General features: G+C 43.3%; 1 protein-coding gene across 2 annotated transcripts in view; it reads left to right on the forward strand.

Annotated features, from left to right (window-relative positions):
• The window catches only part of LOC115084851 (extracellular serine/threonine protein kinase FAM20C-like), a 107,941-nt gene extending 84,816 nt beyond the window's left edge, over window positions 1-23,125 (forward strand). Inside the window, exons 8-10 of one of the 2 annotated variants that reach the window (XM_029590195.1) lie at window positions 4,124-4,205; window positions 21,336-21,395; window positions 22,370-23,125. In XM_029590195.1, coding sequence (XP_029446055.1) covers window positions 4,124-4,205; window positions 21,336-21,395; window positions 22,370-22,607 — 380 coding nt within the window. In that variant the 3' untranslated portion in view covers window positions 22,608-23,125. The remainder of the gene's footprint in view (window positions 1-4,123; window positions 4,206-21,335; window positions 21,396-22,369) is intronic. The other variant, XM_029590196.1, reaches the window with a different exon arrangement.
• The last annotated feature ends 318 nt before the right edge of the window (window positions 23,126-23,443 follow it).

The raw sequence follows: 23,443 nt of genomic DNA on the forward strand, positions 1-23,443 counted from the left end.
TTTTTTCCCTGTGGAATGTCTCTCTACTTGAAATTGACAACAACTAAACCCTTGGACAAGAGGTTTAAAAACTGTCCCAAGTACCTGTCCTTTTGCCTGAAACTTTAATCTGCTCAAATGAGCAATACCTTTTAGTTAACAATGTCACGTAAGGCACTGCAGCAGAATCCCTCTGGACATAATTTAAGGTTTTTTGCCCGCCTTTCCAATTAATGCTTGAGATGGTTTACAGCATTCTTAGAATTCAGGAACAGCAAGTCCCTTCCCCAAAGAGCTTACAATTTGATCCCTGAGAGAAAGGGAGATAGAGTGACTTACTTAACATCACAAGATGCGTTGGTGAGGGAAGTGGGATTTGAACCCTAATTCCTCTGCTTCTCCTTGCTCTAACCGTCAGGACCTGCCTTCTCATAAGTATGTAAATATTGGTTAAAGGTTTGCTGTGCTGGCGCATAGGTTACGATTTGTATCATCTTAAGTGACCTAAACATTCACTGGCCAGAATATCCCTTATTTGGGGTTGGCTGCTGGTGGTGGTGATGGTGGAAAGCAGAAAGCACTCCCTCACACCCACACAAACAAATTCTTATTAAAGGCAAGTCTCAAAGTAGCAGTAATTCATACGTTTGCTATTTCAGCTACCACTTAGCTCCTGACCAGTCTGTTCTTTAGCAAGTGTCCCCCATCACCTTTTCTCAGAGAATAAAAGGAGCAAAGGAACAGCCATACATGCCCTTGGTTTTGTAAAGTTGCTGGAAAGACAGCAGGAATTTGAGCTGCTCAGTGTCAGACAGAGGCAGAGTTTGAGCAAATCAAAATTGTTTCATCCACTGGAAAGTTGAAGCTAATTTTAATAAGAATGTGTTACTCTCTCACCTAGGCACCCTCAGATTCTCCTCTCTGTTCCCTGGTGCAGCTACTGAAGAATTACCTGTTTTTTTTTACTCTATTATTTGAGTGGGGATTTCCTGTTAATGGCAGGCAAATGGCCCCTGAATGTAAAATAAATAAATAAATTTGTTTAATGCACTTTTCTTTTTTGCTCATGGGTCATTTGCCCGTCATTAGCCTACTGCATGCACATTAATATGGTTTTTTTGGGTTTTTTTAATGTGTCAGTAAAATATCTATTAAAAAATAGTATGGTGTTTAACATGTCTTTTTACTACAACGGGCCTTAAAAAGGACTCTCAGCAATTCACCCCTCTGCCAGCAACAGCGGCTGCTGCCCATGCAACACTGCCACCTGCTGCCCAGCTCAAGACCATCAGAAAATAAAATGTTTTCAAAGTAAAAGGAGCTTTTACTTTGAAAGACGGACAAATAATGCTGTTGTTACGACTTCTGTTTTCGCCGCATACGTGGAAAACAAAAGTTAGGAAACTCTACCTTAAGTTGTTCTGAAGCTGAACAAAGAACCAGCCTCCCCACACCTTGATGCAGGGCTAATCCGGAGTCTCTGTTTTTTGCTGGAGTCCGTAGTAGGAGTCGTGCTTAGGGTGTGTAACCTAATCTCTGATGCTGTGTGACTCTCCAATGCGTTTGACCTTGATTCTTTAGGGTTAATAATACAGCAGCATGGCGGCAGAAAAACACCATCCACCACAACTGCTTAGTGGTGCAGACCCTACCAGGCCCTCTGAGATCCTACTAGGCAAAGTCTATGTGGGAAAAAAAACACAAAGGGAGAATCTCTGTTCAGTAAATCTGCTTAGGCCTACACTTAAAATATGTTAATGGATATTTAAGCACAAATAAACAAAAAATAAGACTCAGTTGGAATTTCCCCAGGCTAGCAGCAGTTTTAATAATATATAGGACAGTATCTGAATTTATTCATGGGATAAACACAGAGGACCTCTGAGGGAGAGGTAGAGGTAGAGATGATGAAGCTGAGAGGTTGGTGTAGATGGGCAGCCTGGATAGGCCGTATGGTCTTTTTCTGCCGTCATGTTTCTATGTTTCTGACATGGAATGTGGGAAAGATTTATGTAAAAGGGATCAATGTCTGTCCGTCTGTAGCACAATCAATAATTCTCCAAGAAAGGGATACAGATTTGCCAAATTTGGCGTGCAGAAACAAAATGTGACTATCTCACACCAGTTCGAAAACTAGAAACATTGTGTCAGTATATTCACAGAACTGAGGCTAAAAATTTTTTTTTTAAATTTGCCATTGTTTTTGTTGGGAAAACTGTTTAAAAGCTGTTAAAACTTTTAGAATGCTGACCAGCGCTCCATTCCAAACCATGCCTCCCACCGCACCTCCCAGAACCTTCCAGCACTTTTCCACAGAGCAACAGAGACAGGTGAAATATCTGAAATAGCTAGCAAAGGATGGCTACAAAAGGCACTTTCAAATCCACACACACATTGCGAATCCCTCACCCAAAACCACAACCCACATACATTTAGATCCACACATACACCCAACATATGCCTACCCCCACAATCAACTTCAAGCCACACAGCAATCCCAACTCCCCATACACCTCACTCATCTTCCAGCCACACCTATACACATCCCCATCTCCACCCATATGCACACCTTACCCTCATATACCCCCACACAAAACTTTCATAGCATTCGGACAGGTTAATCCACACCACTGGGTTATGAACCTCTACCAGCAGATGGAAATGGAGCAAAGCTGACGTCATGGTATATATATATATATATACCCCTGCACCGGCATCAGCCCGAGAGTATTCTCCGTCTTCAAAAAAATACATAGATATAGAGACTGATGGAGAAATGAAGAAAATTGATTCACCCCGCTCTCCTGTATTGATATCTTATGGTCCCTCCCTCTGCCACACTTCCTCACATGCACACCAGCATGCCCATCCCAACTCCCCATATTCCTCCACTCACATGTCATGTACACCACAAACCCACCACGCTCCTACAAACCTTTTCCCCTACTTCCCACATATTCACATGTACCACACACCCACCATATGCATAACCACTCACCCCCCCTCCCCTACGCATACAAATATTCCCAACACATGACTCCATCCACCCCCACACACCTCACAGCCCTGCAACACACCTTTACCACAAATTTCCCCCACATTCACACACACTCCTTCTACAAACCAATGCCGAAAAGCATTACCAAAGTCATGCTTCTGCATGCTTTCCCTCTGTCATCTCTCCTTCTCCAAAGGGGCTACTTCTGCCCCATATCTTCTCCTTAGGACGTGGACTTCAGCCTTGAAAACGTTTTCATTTCTCTTTGAGCTGAATCTGGCACCCCCCCTAACTATTCTCAGCTAAGCTAAAATATCCCCTGCTGAGCTTTGGGAGGTTGTGCTGTGCAGGACCCATGCCTAAGGCCAGCTGAGAAAGCAAAAGGTAGCTTGGAAAGGGGCATTGGAGGGTTAACACTACATATTAAAAAGAAAAAATTGAACCATTAAATTGGTGTAGAGAACACTGCCCTCTAGCCCTGTTTTAAATTTAGTTTCATTTTAACTGGGGAGTGCCATGCATGCTGGGCAAGGCGCAGAGGAAGAAGGCAGTTGAAGGATCTGACCCAAAACCAGGCCTGGATGTCCCACTAGGCAGAGTAGGCAACTGTCTAGGGGGCGCCACAGTGAAAGAGGCATCCCCTCCTCTGTCCCCAAGCACTGGTGAGCCTGAGCAGTAGCGTACCCTCAGTCCCCGCCACCTTCAGGTGCGGGAGCTTGTGGGCTGGCAACGTTTGGAGTAAGGTAAAATAGAATTGCTGCCAGCCCACTCATGTGCCTTTAAGAGAGTGGGGGCGACGAGACACACGGGTGCACAGATTGAATGTTGAGGGCCACCCCTAGATGGGCTGAGGTTCCCTTTTCATCACTCAGCATTTTTGCAGGGGGTTCCGGTATCCATGGACATGGACCTTCCCTGTGGCTTCTGCATCCTCTGAGTGGGATCCCTTCCCCGGCTCCCGTGCCTAGGGGTGTCCAAGGGGTCAATAAAGCCCTGCCCATAGCGCGCTGGCATATCAGAATGTATGGAAACTTTTTAGCAGTCTGTGGCATCACAGGGCATCTTCCGACCAGCTTACGGTAACATCACAGGAAACAGTACAGGCCTCCTTGTTACCATGCTCATGTTTTTCTGTCTTTTGTGCAGGGAACCTGGATAGACATCACTACGAAACGTTTGAGAAATTTGAAAATGATACTTTTCTTCTTCATCTGGATAACGGCAGAGGGTAAGAGAGGGCACAGACCAAGTGCTACTTGCAGGAGGCACGCACGGGTGCAGCCCTGGCAGTGGGACTTTACCTGCATAGTTTCACTTTTGCTTTTAGTTCAGTTTTTTAACATTTCATATTAGTTTACATTATGATTCTGGTTTTTTTCGCTAAAGTTTTTCATTTTTAAGGCCCAGATCAAACTTTTAATTCCTGCATGCATTGGACAGGCATGAGGGGGGGATGGCTTCAACTGCAGGGAAAAGCTAGCATCTGCATGTTCAAGCTAGTTTGGGGTTTAGCATTGTCAGATTGTATCAATGCTTTAGCACCAGGCATCCACGATCGCAAACATTCACAAGCTTAAGAGTGTGAAACACTATGCCTTGCTGAAGAGGATCCAGTCAAACTTTTAGTGGAGACTGCAGGAGCCGAAACAGTGACAAAATTTGAGGGTGTATGGAAACGACAAAGAAAACTTAGTGGCAGGGCTAGGGTGGCCAGACACATTCCCAGAATACAGGACGCTCAAGGCACTTAAATTAAAAAATATATATATATATTAGAATTTGTGCAGTGAAGACTCCTCCCACCTCCCCAACCCTACCCTTTTGAGACAATAAATCACTTCCCCAGCTTCCAACCGCCCCCCCCCCCCCCCCGCACTTGAGGCACCCCCAACGCGTCCCATTCATCCTATAATATCCCTGGTGGCCTAGTGAGACTCAGAGCGTCCCCTAGGCTCAAGGTCACACAATTCTACTTATGCTGCTGTCATGTGATGGGGCATTAGTAGAAATATGGCTGACCAGTGCCATTTTAGGTCACACAGTGTAGAGCCTGGACGCTAGGGTGTGCTCTGGGCCCCAGTAGGCCACCAGCGATACTAAAGGTATGATTGAGAGGGGTCGAGTTGGGGAGGGGGTCCAGAGGCCAGCAGGGAGTCTATTGTTTTAAAGGGCCGTGTTTGGGGAAGGAATGGGCCTTCACCACCCAGTGCCTTGGGGCTACCTCTCAGGCAACGGAGGTCTTACACGATCTACAGGGGGGTGGGGAGGGAGGGAATCATTCAACCCCTTTAATTAGGAGTCTGGGAGCATCAGGATGCTCCCGGGAAAGGTTAGCTACAACTCCAGCTAGCTTTCATGAAAATAACATGGCTTGCAATTTCTCAGGAAAGCATGTTTTATTACCATCAAAATGACTAGTAATGAGCTACTTTGCATGCAATGCACTACCAATTTTGTGTTATTGGGGGCAAAATAACATGTGGTATCTAAAATTCTGTACATTATCACAAGGCATTTACTGCACAGTAAACACCTAACACAGCTTGATAAATGACCCCCTCGGTTCCTAATGAGGCAATGGAGGGTGATATGATTTGATTAAAGTCACAAGGAGCAGCAGCAGGATTTGAGCCCTGGTTTCCCTGGTTCTAACCACTCAGTTACTCTTCCATTCTAGCAAGCTTGACTGACATGACTATGAGATAAATTTGTATACATTAGATGCCAAGTATATGCAAATGACTCTCATGCATAGTGGTTGTGGATAGTCTGAAAACTTAACTGACTGTGGGGTCCCCAGGATGGGTTTGGGAAACCCTAGACTAGGGGATCATGGCTCAGCATACTATCTCCATTCCCCTTTATAAGACCTAAGATTAGAACAGTCAACATGTCATCTGTTAAATTCATGTACTCATTTTTTTTTCTCTGACTAGATTGAAAAGCAACACAATTGCACATCCTGCTTTAAACAGGATATAACCAGTGCCCCAGGCTCCCTAGATTCTGCAGCTACATAATTAGCCTGTTGCATAATTTACAACCTGCCACACAATCAACAAACCTGAAGTTCCCCCACCTCCTAATTCAGTCATTGAAGAAAGCTACAATGTGCCTGCCTTTGGTCTTAGCTCTCTGGGGTTGATATAATGAGGTGTGTTCAGCACAGTGTACGGTTTAACCCTCAGTTTGTAAACACAGATTGTTTTCTGTGCAAACTTTGTTGCTGATGCAGCAAAGAGTTTTGCATACAGCAACCTGTAAATCTCATGTTAATGTAAGAAGTGCGCTGGCTCATATTATATTTCCTTAGTGCTGGAAACTTAACTCCTAGTCTGAGGTGGAGTAACATTTCCAGGGTGAAATGTTAGTGTATGGGCGGAAGGAGGAATTCTGGTGCTGGGACCTGTAGTTGGCAGAAAACATGCTTGGTGTACACAGAACATGTTCTCTGCACATACAAGTGATGGGAAAGTGGCTTTTCCTCTTTTCCTGCAGCGCCGGATCTTGCTCCCTCCCTGGGCAGAGGGGCTCAGGCTTCAACTGGGAGCTGTAACTGGGTGAGAGTGCAGCAGCTGCACCCACGCATTTATCTTTATTCTTCCTCCAGCCCAAGCTCCCTTCCTTGGATCCTCTGCCCTGGTCGGTTTCCATGTTGTGCAGGTCCCAGGCTTTCTTCCCTCTGACCACACCGACATTAAAAATATTCAACTAATTTCAGATCCTCCACCTTGAACCCTGAACAATTTCAGGGAGCACTTTCATGACACAAGGGAAGATTAAAATATACATTTTATAAAAAAAAAAAAAAAAAAGAGAGCTGGAGGAGGGAATTGCTGGGAAGCAGGAACAGAAAATAGAAAACTAAAACATGTTGTTGATCAGATTGGGAACAGCAGCATCAGCACTCAACACGGTAACGAAAATGAGCTAGAAGTGATTGATAGAACTGAATTTAATTTTCTGTTTTGAATCTCCCACAGTGTCATGGAGTTTCAGTTCAGGTGCAATGAGAGAGAATGTAAAGAGAAGGAGGTGCCGTTTCATCTCTGTTCAGCTAGGGACGTGTGGTATCCTGGAGCTAGTGGGGAAACACCACTGCAGCTTTCCGTTCTTCATTTCAAATTCTCTCTTCGCCTGTCTTATCAATGTTTTACACTTAACTTGACAATGCTTATGCTTTATCTTATTTTCTTCAGATGGATCCTTCTTCCAATTTTTGAAGGATGTTTTTTTTGGCGAAAACAGCCTCTTTCATCTCACCTTTTAACCATGCCGGTAATCGTTTTGCCTTCCTTTCACCTTTCATAACGCGTGGAATACATCTGCACTACGCGTCTAGGATTATAATTTTATACAATGTCCATGCCTGTTGAACACTTTTAACCTTTGCAGCTACACCTTTCAGGTTTTTTTTATTTTCCTCATTTTATCAAAGTTTCCCTTTTGAAAATTTAGTGTTAGAGCTGTAGATTTACTTACTGTCCCCCTTCCAGTTATTAGTTTAAATTTGATCATGTTATGATCACTATTGCCAAGTGGCCCCACCACTGTTACCTCTCTCACCAAATCCTGCATTCCACTAAGAATTAAATCTAAAATAGCTCCCTCTCTTGTTGGTTCCTGAACCAATTGCTCCATGAAGCAGTCATTTATTACATCCAATAACTTTGTCTCTAGCAAGTCCTGATGTTACATTTACCCAGTCAATATTGGGGTAATTGAAACCTAAAGTACATAGTGAGCAGAAACTGCACTAGAGCGAAATCGCAAAATACACAGGTGCAGTCGAGAACTTAAGTCCTGACAAGACACTCACAATCCAGTGTATATAAATATACTTGTTTTTATTCTTCAATACAGCCACTCCTCTGATTCATACAGACAGTAGCTTAATGGCGTCCCCCGACACGGTTCCCGTGTTTCGCCGCGGGCTGCATCGGGAGGGCTCGCCAATAGGGATTCAAACAGTGGCTGTAAAACATAGATATTCATCAGGACGACGAAATAGGACTTATAGCCAAACACAACATGTTAACAAGATTACTATACAGTTAGACATACCTGACAGCATGATTCCTTAAAAGTGACAGGGAGCGCACTACCCTTAAACACTGACAGGTATTTAAAGCTGATTTTAGGCGCCAAACCAGGAGGGCAAACCACGTGGGGGCACACGGCCCCGTTCATTGGTTGCCTTTCCTGTGACGCAACGCAGCAAGAATGTGAACCCATCTGAACTCATGAAAGGCTCTGCACAACAAGAGACCTTAAGTGAAAAGGAACCATTCAATATCTCGGTTTAAACCCTTGGGAGATACTGAGTCTAAAGTAAAAATCCAGCGTTGTTCGACCCGCCCCAACTGTTCGGCATAATTACCTCCTCCGGGGGGCCGCGGGAATACCTCAAGTACACTGTAAACTAGATCTGAAAGAGTATGTGATTTTTTTACCCAATGATCCACGAAGGGTTCTTTTTCTCGCGAATGGCGGATATTCGAGCAATGCTCTATAATTCGAGTTTTTACCATGCGAGAAGTTTTCCCTACGTAAATCAGCGGGCAAGGACAAGTGATGACATAAATCACTCCAGATGTTGTACAGTCAGAATAAGAGCGTAGCTCAAAAATTCTTTTAGAAACTGGATGACTAAAGCTGGTGGAAGGTGACGTATGGGAACATGCTGTGCATCGGCCACATGGGTAATGGCCAATCACATTGTCAAAATTTCTGGGCACGGGGATGTCAGAGTGAATCAATTTGTCACGCAGATTTTTTCCCCTACGGAAAGTAAACCTAAGGGGGCCCGGGAACAACGTGTGTAAAGATAAAGCCTCCCAGTGTCTACGAATCATTGTCGTGATCTGACGGCTAAGGGTGGAGAATGGCAAAATGCAATTTGTAACCGACTGCTCATCCCGGGACGATGGTAAGAATAATAAATCACGATTTGTATGTAAAGCCCGTTTCATTGCTCTTTTCACAACATGACTTGGATACCCACGGGATATAAAACGAGAGGACATTATTTGGGCTTGTTTAATAAACTCACACCTGGTGGTACACAATCTGCGAAGCCTAAAAAATTGCCCGGTGGGAATGTTCCTTCGTAATGTGCTTGGGTGACAACTCTTAAAGGCCAAAAGGGTGTTCCTATCAGTTTCCTTACGGTGGATGGTGGTCGAAAAACGACCACCATCCACCGAAACCAGTACATCCAAAAAGGCTATCTGGGTGCGGTGTAAACAAAAATTAAACTGTAAATTAGAATCGCATGTATTAAGCCAATCAATGAACATAAAAAATTGAATCTCCGTGCCTTGCCAAAGTAAAAAGATATCATCAATGTAACGAAGCCACACTGCAATGTTTACAGTGTACTTGAGGTATTCCCGCGGCCCCCCCGAGGAGGTAATTATGCCGAACAGTTGGGGCGGGTCGAACAACGCTGGATTTTTACTTTAGACTCAGTATCTCCCAAGGGTTTAAACCGAGATATTGAATGGTTCCTTTTCACTTAAGGTCTCTTGTTGTGCAGAGCCTTTCATGAGTTCAGATGGGTTCACATTCTTGCTACGTTGCGTCACAGGAAAGGCAACCAATGAACGGGGCCGTGTGCCCCCACGTGGTTTGCCCTCCTGGTTTGGCGCCTAAAATCAGCTTTAAATACCTGTCAGTGTTTAAGGGTAGTGCGCTCCCTGTCACTTTTAAGGAATCATGCTGTCAGGTATGTCTAACTGTATAGTAATCTTGTTAACATGTTGTGTTTGGCTATAAGTCCTATTTCGTCGTCCTGATGAATATCTATGTTTTACAGCCACTGTTTGAATCCCTATTGGCGAGCCCTCCCGATGCAGCCCGCGGCGAAACACGGGAACCGTGTCGGGGGACGCCATTAAGCTACTGTCTGTATGAATCAGAGGAGTTGCCGTATTGAAGAATAAAAACAAGTATATTTATATACACTGGATTGTGAGTGTCTTGTCAGGACTTAAGTTCTCGACTGCACCTGTGTATTTTGCGGTAATTGAAACCTCCCATTATTATTGAACTGCCAAATTGGTTAGCTTCCCTGATTTCTCTTAGCATTTCATCATCTGTCTGACCAGTTTGTCTAGGTTGACAGTGGTATACTCCTACCCAATACACATGGGATTTCTACCCATATAGATTCTACTAAGCATTTAGTCTGATGTATGATCTTTATCCTGTTGGACTCTATACCCTCCTGGACATAAAGTGCCACACCCCCACCAAGTTGATCCTCCCTATCATTGTGATATAATTTGTACCCTAATATAGCACTGTCCCATTGGTGATGCCACTTATGTCAATCTCATCATTTACTGCTAAACACTCTAACTCTTCCAGCCAACAGAACCTACAGAGTCAAAATCGGTAATTCTGAATCTACCCCTATCCACTTAACCCAAGGCATCCCCCAAGGATCCTCCCTCTCCACCCTTTTCAACATTTACCTCTCACCACTTTGCCAACTACTCACTGACCTTGATCTCAAACATTATATTTATGCAGACGATGTTCAGATCCTCATCCCCATTCAAGAATCCTTATCCAAAACCCTCAAGACCTGGGAAAACTGCCTCTTGGCCATTAATACCCTTCTCACCAAGTTACATCTTGCATTAAATACAGCAAAAACTGAACTTCTAATCATATCCCCACAAAACAACATATTGCCTTCCCCAGGCTTCGACCCCTTCCCCCCCCCCCCCCCCGATCACTCACCCACACAGTGTATGAGACCTTGGTGTCACCATAGACCAGGGGTCGGGAACCCATGGCTCGCGAGCCAGATATGGCTCTTTTGAGGGCTGCATCTGGCTCGCAGACAAGTGTCGCCACACTTTCCCGCTGACCCAGCTGCTCCCCGGTCCTTCTCCGCCCGGGCTTAAAATGCTGTCAGCCCAGGCGGAACGCGGCAGGACAGCTGGAGTCAGCGGCACCGGCGTGCTCTCTTCTTCCCACCCCCCCCCCCCGCGGCCCGGAAGAGGAAGTGGAGAGTATCAGGTGCGTACGCGGCAAGAAGAGGCCACGCTAGTGCGCTCGGCATCGGCCCGAAGAAAAGAAGACTGCAGCGCGGCTCGGAGGAAAATGAAGAGGTTCAACCGCGGCCGATGGGACTCCGCCTCCGCGAGGGCTGAAAATGAAGAGGTTAGCGTTGGGAGGAGGCTGCTGCTGCCGCGAGTTCCCGGGGTGGGGGAGAGAGAGAGTGAATGAGTCCAAAGTTTTCCCAAAGCTATACTTACCAATCCTCTTTAACAACCATTAAATTGATCTTCACTCAAATAATTGAAGGGCTTGAGATTCTGTGCGCGTTTCTGGTCCTCTTCTACTGCAAAGGGTGCGGGGCCTCTGGAAGCTGGGGCTGTGGAATTCAATCCCTGGATCGCTTGCCAATATTCTTCATCTCTAGCAGATGGTAGACATGCATCTCCCTACTGGGGATTGCTTCAAATTTAGAAGGAGAAATAAAAGATTTAATTTGCCCGCCCTTGCGGTGATACCAAATGGTCCTTCCCCCACTTGAGAATTCCTGAGGTGATTTCTGTGGTTTCTCAGCTAAGTGCCTTGATCCTGTAGCTGGTTTTTCGCAGCCGGCGTGGACTCAGCTGTTAAAACAGCTGAAAGGCAGCGGTTGCAAGAAGCCAAGCATGGCGGCGACAGTATATGCCTTCTCACCTCGCAGCCGGAGACCATCTCTGTACTCAGCTGGGAAAAGCACATGATTTAAAATAGCAGCATATCTCCACTTGCATACCGATACATGCATGTTTGGGTGTACGTGTGCTCATTTTAAAATTATCCTGTTAGAGTGTGATCTCTCTGGGGATGAGGAAATATCTACAGTACCTGAATACAATCCACTTTGAGGTATCCCAAAAGATAAACTATACATTTTTAAAAGTCTTAATTACTATATATATATATCTATATATATATAGATATAGATATAGATATATATATTTTATTTTTTTTTTATATAGCATCACATTATTTTTAAACAATATTTAAAGGTTTTCAATGAAAACATAATTTTTTTTTCATACTGAGAAACTTTATGCAAAATTATGTTTGCCACATAATTACTACAGAATTTTGACAAACCTGCCACAGAACTGGCGTAAGTCTTGGGAAATCTGATGCAGGATGACGAGGGGCTCTAGATCTAACTGTCCTGTATAAAACAGGCCACCTGGTCACCCTGGGGAGGGATAAAGCAGAGACAGAGCAGGTCTGGGGCAGAGCAAGAGGCCAGACTAACAGGTAGACTGGATGGGCCTGGCAGGGCCTCACCTGCAGACTCTTATGTTTGTATCCCACTGGGCGAAACAGCATAATCTATTGGCCATTTCATCTCTAGTACTGCTAATTTATTTACGTGCATTAGAGTTTGGTATTTGCAGATTTTTTTAGTATTAGTGAATTAGTCTTGGTATTATTTTACTCAATTGATTTTAAGCATAATTTCCTAAACTGATTCTATAAAATCATCAAGTCTGTGTGTCCCTCCCTGTTAAGCTTGTTTCCCCTTCCATAGACAGTAAAGCATTCAGTGACCCCCGAGCTTACACTTTTCATGTGCCCTTAACGCCCCCAACACTTAGAATCCTTTTTGTTTTTAAATTTCCAATAGGGAAAACAAGTCTGTTCAGTTCATTTCAGCTGAAATCTCAGAGAAGTCGGAACAAATAGTGATTTCATCAAGCATTTTTAAAACTCTCCTGCTATTTGTTAGTAGTTTAACCAGATGTAAATTTCTCTACCAGTAATGGAAACTAGGCATGATGAAATGTTTACAATTGACTTTAGTTTTCAAATAGGCAACCCAGAAACATTTCCGCAAGATATATTTTGTTAGAGGAGAAGGTATCTTAGTCCCCCTCCAAATTCCGCTAGAGTTTGTCAGGAAGAGGTCCTTATTAAGCCACCATGTGGCTTTGCTAGTTAACCAATTATACTTAACTGGCTAACTAGTGCTGTATATCTACGCTGCTGAATATAACTGGGTATCTTAAAGTTCGCTGTTTACGTATAACTGGCTAACTTTAGGACAGCCCTTTGGCCCAATCAGAACTGGCCAGATAAATCAATCAGCCGTCTAATGCTAAATATAGAGTTAGCCAGTTAATTTATCTGGCCAACTTGATTCCTTCCCGCTCCTGATTTGTCCAGCTAAAAACATAGGCAGCTAAGCCACTTAGGGGGCTAAGTGGCACCCACTAACCATAGCCAGATAGTCAGTGGCGCCACTTAGCTGTCTTAAGTGGTGCTTAGCCAACTGAGTGCCACTTTGAATATCAGGCTCGAAATTTTTAGATGCCAAGTGATGGGAAAATAGTATCCGTTTTTGACTAGCAAAGAGGGAGTCATTATAGTAAAGGGAGAGGGAGGAAGAGTTAGCAACTCCATAGTTTAATCTATAGGAATTAACAAAATCAATTTTGATAATCAACTGGATTGTCTAGGACAGGGCTTTCCAAAACTGTCCTGGTGACCCCAGGGCCAGTAAGATTTTCAGGATATCCACAATGAATGTGTATGAATGGGGCTTCAATATATGCAGATTTCACATGCTTTATTCATTGTGGATATCCTGAAAACCCAGCTTGGCTATGGGGTTGCCCTGGAGAGGTTTGGAATGCCCTGGTTCTAAGCATTAATGAGTTTTTAGAGTGCTTCCATTATCTACTGCTGAACTGACATGCTGTTTTCCTTATTCATGAAAATTCCCCATCTTATATATTTGTTTCCATACGTCCCATACAGGATATCCCAAGTGGTGTTTTCTTCGCTAAATGGACAGATGTCCAGTTTTATTTGGCACAACAAATGCTCTACATTAGACTAGGCACTCTTGTCTGCCTAAATGGCTCGAGCGGCCTAGGGATGCCAGACATTAGAACTTATTACTGGGCATCAGGACTGGCCCTGTATAAGGGAATGGTTTCAGGGAGAGTCAGAAGTTTTATGGGTGCAGTTAGAATCACAAACAGAGGGTTTAGGTTTATTGCTTTTAATGACATTACCTAGGTCTACAAGGGCTGTTTGTAGAATTCTGAGAGCTAATCCCATCTTGGCACATACTATCCAGTGTGGTAAGCAGTTCAGAGGCATTTAAGTTGGTTGGTTGATCGATTTATTTATTTATTTATTTAAAAGCCATGTTCTGCTGATCCTCCATTTTCAGCAGATTACAGCATACAAACATAATTAAGCAATAACAGAATTCATGAAAATAACTAATATGTAAAGCCCGTAGTAACTGATGTGATTAACTGCAGTGTAAACAACAGTCCAAACAACAACAAAAAAAAGCAGGGACTGACAGAACTAAGAATAACCATCAGAGAAAGCTAAAGTGAAAAGGTAGGATTTATGCAGCTTTCTTAAATGGAGCATATCTGATTCAGATCTAAACTCCTGAGGAAGACTATTCCATAACATGGAGCTTGCAATATTAAAATTCCATTTCCTCGATTCCATAAATCATACCTAGCCTGCCAATGGAATCTCCAGGAAATGTTGCAAGACAGAGCGAATACACTGTGTGAGCTGATATTTCCTAATTGTTGTACCCAAACAAGAAGGAGCTTGCTTGTAAAGGATCTTAAAAACCCACATCAGTGTTTTAAACTTTACACGCCAAATGAAACGCAACCAATGAAGGCTTGCTAAAACTAGAGAAATGTGATTACTCAATGGAATACTGATAATAAAACAGGCAGTAGAGTTTTGAATCAGCTGGAGCACCTGCAGGTAAGAGTGGGGAAGACCCAAAAACAAGACATTACAATAGTCATAAGAACATAAGAAATTGCCATGCTGGGTCAGACCAAGGGTCCATCAAGCCCAGCATCCTGTTTCCAACAGAGGCCAAACCAGGTCACAAGAATCTGGCAATTACCCAAACACCAAGAAGATCCCATGCTACTGATGCAATTAATAGCAGTGGCTATTAGCTAAGTAAACTTGATTAATAACAGTTAATGGACTTCTCCTGCAAGAACTTATCCAAACCTTTTTTGAACCCAGCTACACTAACTAGCGATGATAGCACCAGAGACTGTGCAATGATCCAGAAATCAGAATGATCAAGAGTGACTTCAAAGGACATAATAAGTGAAGTTTATATAAGATGACTGCACTAACTTGTCAATGTGAAGATACATGGATAATGAAGGGTCTGTGATTACCCCCAAATTACGTGCTCACAATTGAATAGGTATGGTATGTATGTCAGTTGAAACTAATCTGCGACAGAAATTCCTCTGGCATACTCTAAGATAGCAGCATAATTTCTGTTTTCTTTACATTGAGGGATAACCTATTGTTGTACATCCAGTCCTTGATCTTCACCAAACATATAGATAGCTTTTCCAATGCTAAAGCAAAAGAAGAAATTGGAAAAGGAAATGAATATGTCTGTATAAAGTTTAAATGAACGTCCAACTCGGAAAGAACACCAGGTGGTGCAAGAAAATATTAAAAAGAGGTGGGGAAAGAGATGAGCCCCGAGGGACTGCTGTAGAAAGGGGACAGAACCTAGAAGAATCCCCTAGGGTCACTTGATATTGCCGATGAGAGAGAAAAGAGGAAAACCAGCAGAGAATTTTAGACAAAATACCTAATGCTTCCAGATGATTAAGCAGAAGCTCATGATTGAGCGTGTCAAATGCCAACAATGTATCTAACAAGATAAGAAAATATCTTGTGCCCCAGTTAACACCTTGGCAAATCACATCAAAGCTTGAAAGCAATAAGGACAGTGCTATGACGTGGCCGAAACCCAAATTGTGAGCAGTTAAGCAGACAATTCCCATCTAGAAATTCTGTGTATGAACCACTTTTTCAATAATTTTTGAAACTAGAGGCAATGTAGAGAGAGGACAATAATTAGAAGATTCTGAAGGAACCAAGTTGGCTGATTTCAATAAAGGGAGGACAACCAGCAGAAAGGCATTGACAAAGCTAGTAAGGAACAAGCCAACCTCAGGATGCAAAGTTTTAATCAACGCATTAGAACATAAATTGAACAAATAAAAATTGTCCTTCAAATGTCTGAAAATTGAAGTGACTTCAGCGCACAACACAAGTGAGAGAGAGTGCCACCAAGCACTGGAAGAACAATACACAAGGCCGCAGAAGTACCAAAGAACTTGAAAAGGTATCCACAATCACACCAATCTTTGCAGAGAAAAAAGAAGCAAATATTTCACATCGGGGCTGTAATACTCCCAAAAGGTCATTAGATGGAGAAGTAACCAGAGAGTGAACTAACCTAAAAAGTTCACGAGGTTGCAACGTGGCAGCAGAAATAAGAACAGATAACCAAGAATGTTTAACATGGTCCATGCTGTCCTTATAAGCCATAAGCTTAGCCCGGTAAGCTACAAGATGTACATCAAAACTATTTTTTCACCAACGGCATTCAGCAGCATAGAGTTCGTGCTTCCAGCTCCTCAAAGAGGACGTATACCATGGAGCAGATTTTCACCTTTGGACAGAAACAGATTTCATTGGGTCTAATACATTCAAAGAAGATTGAAGAGTTGTCTGCCAGTGCTTGGTCAGACTTTTTACATCTGACAAAGAATGATCAGCAAAAGCTGGAATCTTCTGTGACCTCAACTGATCCATATCAAATCGGAGGGCACTGTAAGATTTTTTGAGGTGCCACAACATCGTGAAAAATAAAAAGAACCATGTTCAATAAGACATGAAACTAAGAAATAGTCAGGCCAAGGCACCTCTGTGGAAGAAATATTACAGGTGCCTTTAGACAACATCGCTGCATGGTTGAATACTAAATCAAGAGTATGACTAAACTTATGAGTTGGCTTATGAATCACCTGTGTCCAACCAAAGACTGCATCACAGAAAGGAAAATCTCTGATCTCTCTCCAACTTCTAATGGATGTAATCTGGAAATTAAAATCCCCCAGCACTATAGCATTCCTAATATCTGCCTTAACGGATATCAAACTGTCCACCAAAACTGAAAGATTAGGAATCAAACAACCCAGGGGAGCATACATCAGGTATAGACCCCAATTTGAGGAAGAAATCAAATACAGTAATTCAGTTAGGGAAATATCTTCTATCTGAACCACCGCAAGCTGAAGAGATGCCTCAGCCACAACCAATAACCCCCCTCCCCTTCTTTTTTCCCTTGGTTTCTAGAAGATCACATAATTAGTGATATTAAGATGATTCAACAGCATTAAGTCCGATGTCAATAAACAAGATTCAGACATACATAAAACATCCAGGGATTTTTTACTTAACAAGTCTATCAGCATAGGAATTTTCTTTTGAACTGCTTGGCCATTCACAAGTAATATGGAAAGACTGGAGGGGCTTTAACAAGAACCAAAAGGATAGGACTGAGCAGCAATAGAGATATTTGTAAGAAATTCTAGAAGCAGCCTTATGTGAGACCACTCGAGGGGAATCAACTCCCCATAGCACCCTCTACCAGTAATGCCTGGGATGGAGTATTCTACCATCCTAATAGGCCCAACATAATCTACTATGTCAACAGATGGTGCTATAGCAGAAAAGGAAGGCTAATAAAAGATGTCACCAAATAAGAGAGAAAAGTATGCTTTGCTATCCCTAGATTATAAAGAAGCTACCAAGAGAAATATACAAAGGAGCAAGCTCCTTAGTGTGCACGACCGAGGCGCACACACCCCAGTGCATAGCGCCTCTTGCGTCACCACAGGCAGGAAATAGGGCCCCAGCTGACATCAACAGAGGGGCGGGGTTAACACCGGCATTGGAGAGGAACAAGACAGCGAAAACTAGAGCCCACCTGAGAGAGAGGAGACAATGAAATCACAGTTTGAGCAGAGCTGAGCACAGTCCAAGCACCAGCAACACCAATCTACTGGATGATGTCTTGTCGCCTATATCCCTGCTTTCCAAAAACCCCAAAGGGATGTATTTTAGTGGTTGGGGTTTTTTTTTTTTTTCAGATAAATGAAAGTGGCAACAGGCTGGACTGCATTTTGTGTGGCAAATTTGGAGTGAAGGGAGATGTGGCATTGTTTCACAATCTGGGAAAGAAATTTAAGATGTCTATGGTTATGCATTATCTTTATTTACGGATTAGGTTGGCACTGGGAGACTAATAGAATGGGGATGGATCCCTAGAAACACATGCTGCTTGGAAATATATTTTAGCACCCCAAACAGGCAAGCCAAAGTGATCTCCACAATTTACAGGTGAATACAAGACACAGAATGGATTCAGGAAAGCATTACAAATTTACTTAATAAATGGAACTTGGAATTACAGATGGAGTTAGACTTTGCTGACTGGGACATAATCTGACAATTCAGTCTCCATGTGTGGTAGATGGGTGGAGCTGATGATGTGATTACTGCATAAACCATATACATACCCAAGTTATTTTACAAAGAGTTCAGATTCAGCAACGCCACTCTGTTGGAGGGGGAGTGGAATGATTGGTACTCATATACATGTTTGGTGGTGCTGCCCAGAGTGCACAGGTTCTGAAGTGAAATACAAACAGAGATAAGAAATATTGTCAAGTGCAGTCTCAAATTTGACTCCAGCTCTATGTTTGTTGGGATTACAGGAAAACTTTGATGTTAATGCAAAAGAACACAGACTTATTAATCATTTATTGCATGCAGTCAGGCATACAATTGTTTCTTTATGGAAGGAGGTTCCCAGTTTGCTGCATTGGGGAAAGCAAGCGTTTGATATTACGTTAATTAAAAAGATCACTTTTACTCTCAGGGAAAACATTATTTATATATATATATAATTTTTTTTTATACTATATGGAATAAGTACTGGTATATAATTGATCACGGATTGGATCCAATCTAAAAGGAGAATATTAAATATGGGATTAAGTGGGGTTCTACTGGAAGATGCTATAATCTGACTCTTTGCTTATGTTGTTATATGATGACAGCAATATCTGTCTTTGATGACTTTGTTCTGTTGACTGTTGAGCTTAAAAAAAAAAGAGGTTTTTTTCAGTATTTATAAAATCAGGTGATGGGGGCAGGGGACTATTGGTGGCAAATCAGTTTTCTTTAGGGTGCCCACTGACATCTCCAAAATACAGGGCATCCCCTTGGTAAAAGCTGTACAAACCATTGCCATGTTGACTGGCTTTCTTCTGCCTGTCTTCCTTCTTGGCAGCCACATCAGTTGCAGTGATGGCAGGCCGACAGTATAGGGGACACACTGCGGCTGCTCCTCCTCCCCATCCCAGATCACAAAGAAAGTGCACACCTTGGGGGGGAAGAGCAGTGGAGGAGAAGAACTGGGAGCAAATGCTCACCATGTCCCTACCCTTGTGGCCTGTCACCACTCTGCCCATTGTCAAAGCCTCCAGTTTCCTGCTGCAGATTTTTGAAGATTCTGCAGCAAGTTAGCAAATTCTGTGGCAGTTTTTTCAAAATTATGTGGCAAATTTGATGAGCTTGCGTAGATTCTCACTTCTAACTATGCAAAAAAAAAAATCGATTTTTAAAGCTATTCACATTTTTAAACAATATTTAAACCTACAAATAAAAATGGTACCAAATACAAAAATCAACATTTTATCAGGAATCCTTGTCTTTTCAGCTTATGTATGCTGAAAATGGCCAGCTCAGCATCAGCAGTTTGTCATGCAGTTAATTACACAGAAAGACACGTGTGCATGTATTGGTATTGTAACAGACACAAAAAAAGGGTTACATTATCTCATGTGTGAATCTTGTCAGCAGTCGTGCCAGACATCAGAGTTTCTATGAACTGAAATGAATGCCCTCTCTGCCAGCTGTGAAACACCACAGTTGCAGACTTCCAAAAATACATCCAGAGCTTTCTAGCTGGAGTATGGGAGACCACATGTGCAGGTGCCAGAACCTTTGTCTAAAGATTAAATTCTTCTAAAGGGATGTCACTCAGACCAGGAGTTATATCAAAATCATCTTTGTTGTAAAAGGTCTTTTGAGGGATCAAACATTCTGACTGCTTTCTTTATCTACTTCTTCTTCACCCCTTTCCCCCTATTTAGGACAGGAAAAAGTGGGTGGGGACTGGATTAGGGAGCAGTGTGCCTCTTATCTATTACAACCTACTACTAAACATTTCTATAGTGCTATTCAATGTACACACCACAGTACAAACTACACATAACACATTCCCTGCTCAGTAGAGAATACAATCTAATCAAGACAAGCATACAGGGCAAAAAAGACTTGAGGAGTTTACTATATTAAAACAATGGTTAAAATTAGTTAATGACACTGAAACGACAATCAGACTTTAAACAATCTCAGACTCCCACACCCCACCTCATGTTGCCTGCAGGCTGTTTGGCAGAGGAGGGGGTTGGATCAGGAACACAGAGATAGCTGAGACTGAAGGGAGGCAGGCACCTTGCTGCTTTCCTCTAATGATTCACTTAAGGGGTGGGGATGTTTGTTAGGAATGATGATTATGCACAAGTTGTCAATTAAATGGTAACAAGCTAATTATACAGTTTCTTCCATGGTGTGGGAGCCTGAGGGCATTGCCCATAGTACTGTGTCCCAGGAAACTGAGAGGAATTTGTAGAGAGGGGAGAGCAGGGAATATGAAAGAAAAGAGACTGAGAAGAACCTAAGGGGATGGGGGAGAGAGTAAGCAATCAAAGCATGGGGAGAGAAAATGAGGACCCTGTTGGAAAGGAAATGAACAAAAACCTGGAAAGGGGGGAGGGAAAGGAGGAGATGGAGATGAAATTAAGGGGGAATGGAGGGGTACCTGAAGGAAGAAGAGAAGAGGAATCTGTGGGAGAGGGAGATGAAGAGGAACCTGGAAAGAGCGGAAAGAAAGAAGACGTAAAAGGGAGAATGCGTCCCACTTTTCAATGCATGAAATTCAGTCATTTCTTTATATGTTTATGGCTAGACTGGAAAAATAATACAGCACAATTGTGCATCCTGAGCTTGCTTGAAGAAGACATAGGACAATTTCTTTGATAAAAGGGTGTTCCTGACTACGGCCAGACGCCTGTTAACTTGGTTTCAGTGCATAAAGCCTAAGCTGGCTTCCTGCACGAGGCCTGCACTGCCGCTGTCATTCTTCAGGGTGGCCGAGGAAAGACTACTCTCTCCTGTCGCAGAGGAGTAGCTCTGGCCGAGATCTGACGGGCTCTGCCGCTGTCTTCAAGCCGGCAGGCGGGAGGCTAGCCCAGGGAACGTGGAACCTTGTGCCAGCCACCCAGTCAGCAGACTCATGACCACTCTAACCGGCTCTGAAAAGAATTAGGATTGAGAGAGTGATTTTTTTTCTTCTTCTTCTCCTCCTCCTCCTCAGATTTGGAAGACATTCCCATGATGAGCTGTCTATCCTGGCCCCTCTCCAGCAATGCTGCAGGTACCGACACCCAGGTCCTCTTGCTAGCCTGTGCCTCTCCCTCACTCTGCTGCTGCCTCTGTTACTATTAGCAACCGCGCAGATGGAGCCACTTCAGCAGGATGCAGTTAGAGGCGATGTTCACTTAATCGTGACCTTCCCTGGAGAGTAGATTTTCCTTAGTCGCAGCCTGCCTATGGCAGTAAACTGATGAACGGCAACATCCCTCCCGCCTGGTAATGGAGACATTCACCAGAGGAGCTGGAGCTGTAAGCTCAAACAAAACAAACATGAAGAAAAATGTTGCAGTTCACTTCCAAGTATGAAAGTAGTTTTATTTTTCATGTTGTTTTGCAAATACACTCATTCTGATGACTTTGGTTGTCGCTTTATATGTTCCAAATGCTGCTTCCTCTTGAAGAGGACGGATGGTTAAGGGAGACAAATAGCTGACCCTAGCAATAGGCTTCGTGTGCAGTATTTATGTGGTGGTGTCAATGTGCACAGCAATGTATGAGATAATTCATATATCCCAGCCCCAAAGCACTTACAGACTAAAGTATGTATGCTGGGAGGTTAAGTGACTTTCTCAAGGTCACGCAGCAGCTGATGGAAGTAGCTGGAACTGGAACCTGGGTTTTACAGCTCTATGCTATATGGTTATGCTGCACTGCAAACCTCCATCTCATTTTTTCCTTCACTTTCTCTTGCTTTGTCTTCATTGTCACTCTCTGCCATCTTGCCCTTTCCATCTCCTCTTTTCATCGCCCTTTTCCTGATTCTTCTCTCTCCCTCTCTCTCTTGTTCTCTCTCCATTCTTTGATTTCCAGCTATTTCATTGATTCTCAGTTGTTTGTTGTTTTTTGTTTTTGTTTTTTTAACAATCTTTAAACGTATTTGTTTAAGGACCTGAAAGACAAGACGTTACATTGAGTTGTACGGGTTTCAATCCAGTAATCATAAGCTGGTATTTCCTTTCTTTGTCTTTTTTTTAGAATAAAAAAGTTAACCTACCTGCGCCTGCAGCTGCTAGCAACAAAAGCGTACCGCCTCAGTGACGTCATGCGGGAGTCCCTGGCAAAAGACGCGTTGCACCCCATCCTGGCAGAGCCCCACCTGCTCGCGCTGGACCGCCGTCTGCGCATCATCCTGCACAGTGTCCAGGACTGTCTGAAGAAGGAGGGTGACGAGTCCGTGCTTGGCAATGTGGACATAAAGAGGCAGGAAGCCTAGCACCGGTGAGCGCAGCAAGGAAGGAAGGAAGGAGAGGATTGATCCTGGGAGCTGAAGAGGACTGGAATGTGGAACCCAAGCAGAATCAATAAGATTCTCGGAACCAGATTATTGATCTGTAATTGGATTGTGCTAAGGATTAGCCCTGAAATGGTTGCCCCTGGTCTGTCCTCGCAGAAGACCCAGGAGAGTGGTGGCATACATGTGGAATAAATGCTCAGAGCAGCACTCTCGGTCCATTTCCAGTGGTAGCGGCACAGCTCCCAGCCAAAAGAATGAAGCCCCAGTGATACCTGAACCTACTAATCTGGTAATTTCAGATTGTTGGGGGAAAAGTTAACCAATCAATTAACCAACCAACCACAGGCCTACAGCATTGTTAAAGTTGCTCCACAAGTCATCTTCCAAAATGTATGTCGTTTATCAGAGAGGTACAAGCAGCGCATGGTGGGTGCTTGTGCAGTCCCGTAAAGTGGATAGCATCTATTACAAAAACTTTAAGACAGACCCAAGAGAAATAAAAAAGAAGGAAAACCACATTCTCTTGTGTAATTCTTGTACTCCATTGGATTCCCAGTCTATCAGGTCTTATGTGCCCAAAGCCAGTCAGAAATCTGCCATTCACTGGAGTGTTCTCAGCAGTCTGAATAAGTAGCTTGCCCCTCTGTGTTATGAAATAGATCAGAAACCTAAAAACACAGAATATGAGGGCAGACGAAGACAGCAGGGCCCAACTGATCTGCCTGCTTTTCTTCCTGGTGCAGTACCATGAAGCAGGTCTAAAGTTATCCGGCGAACGTTGCCGGTTATAATTTAAAAAAATCAGCTAAGTTAGA

Source organism: Rhinatrema bivittatum, chromosome 2, assembly GCF_901001135.1.
Source record: "Rhinatrema bivittatum chromosome 2, aRhiBiv1.1, whole genome shotgun sequence".
NCBI classification, from domain to species: Eukaryota; Metazoa; Chordata; class Amphibia; order Gymnophiona; family Rhinatrematidae; genus Rhinatrema; species Rhinatrema bivittatum.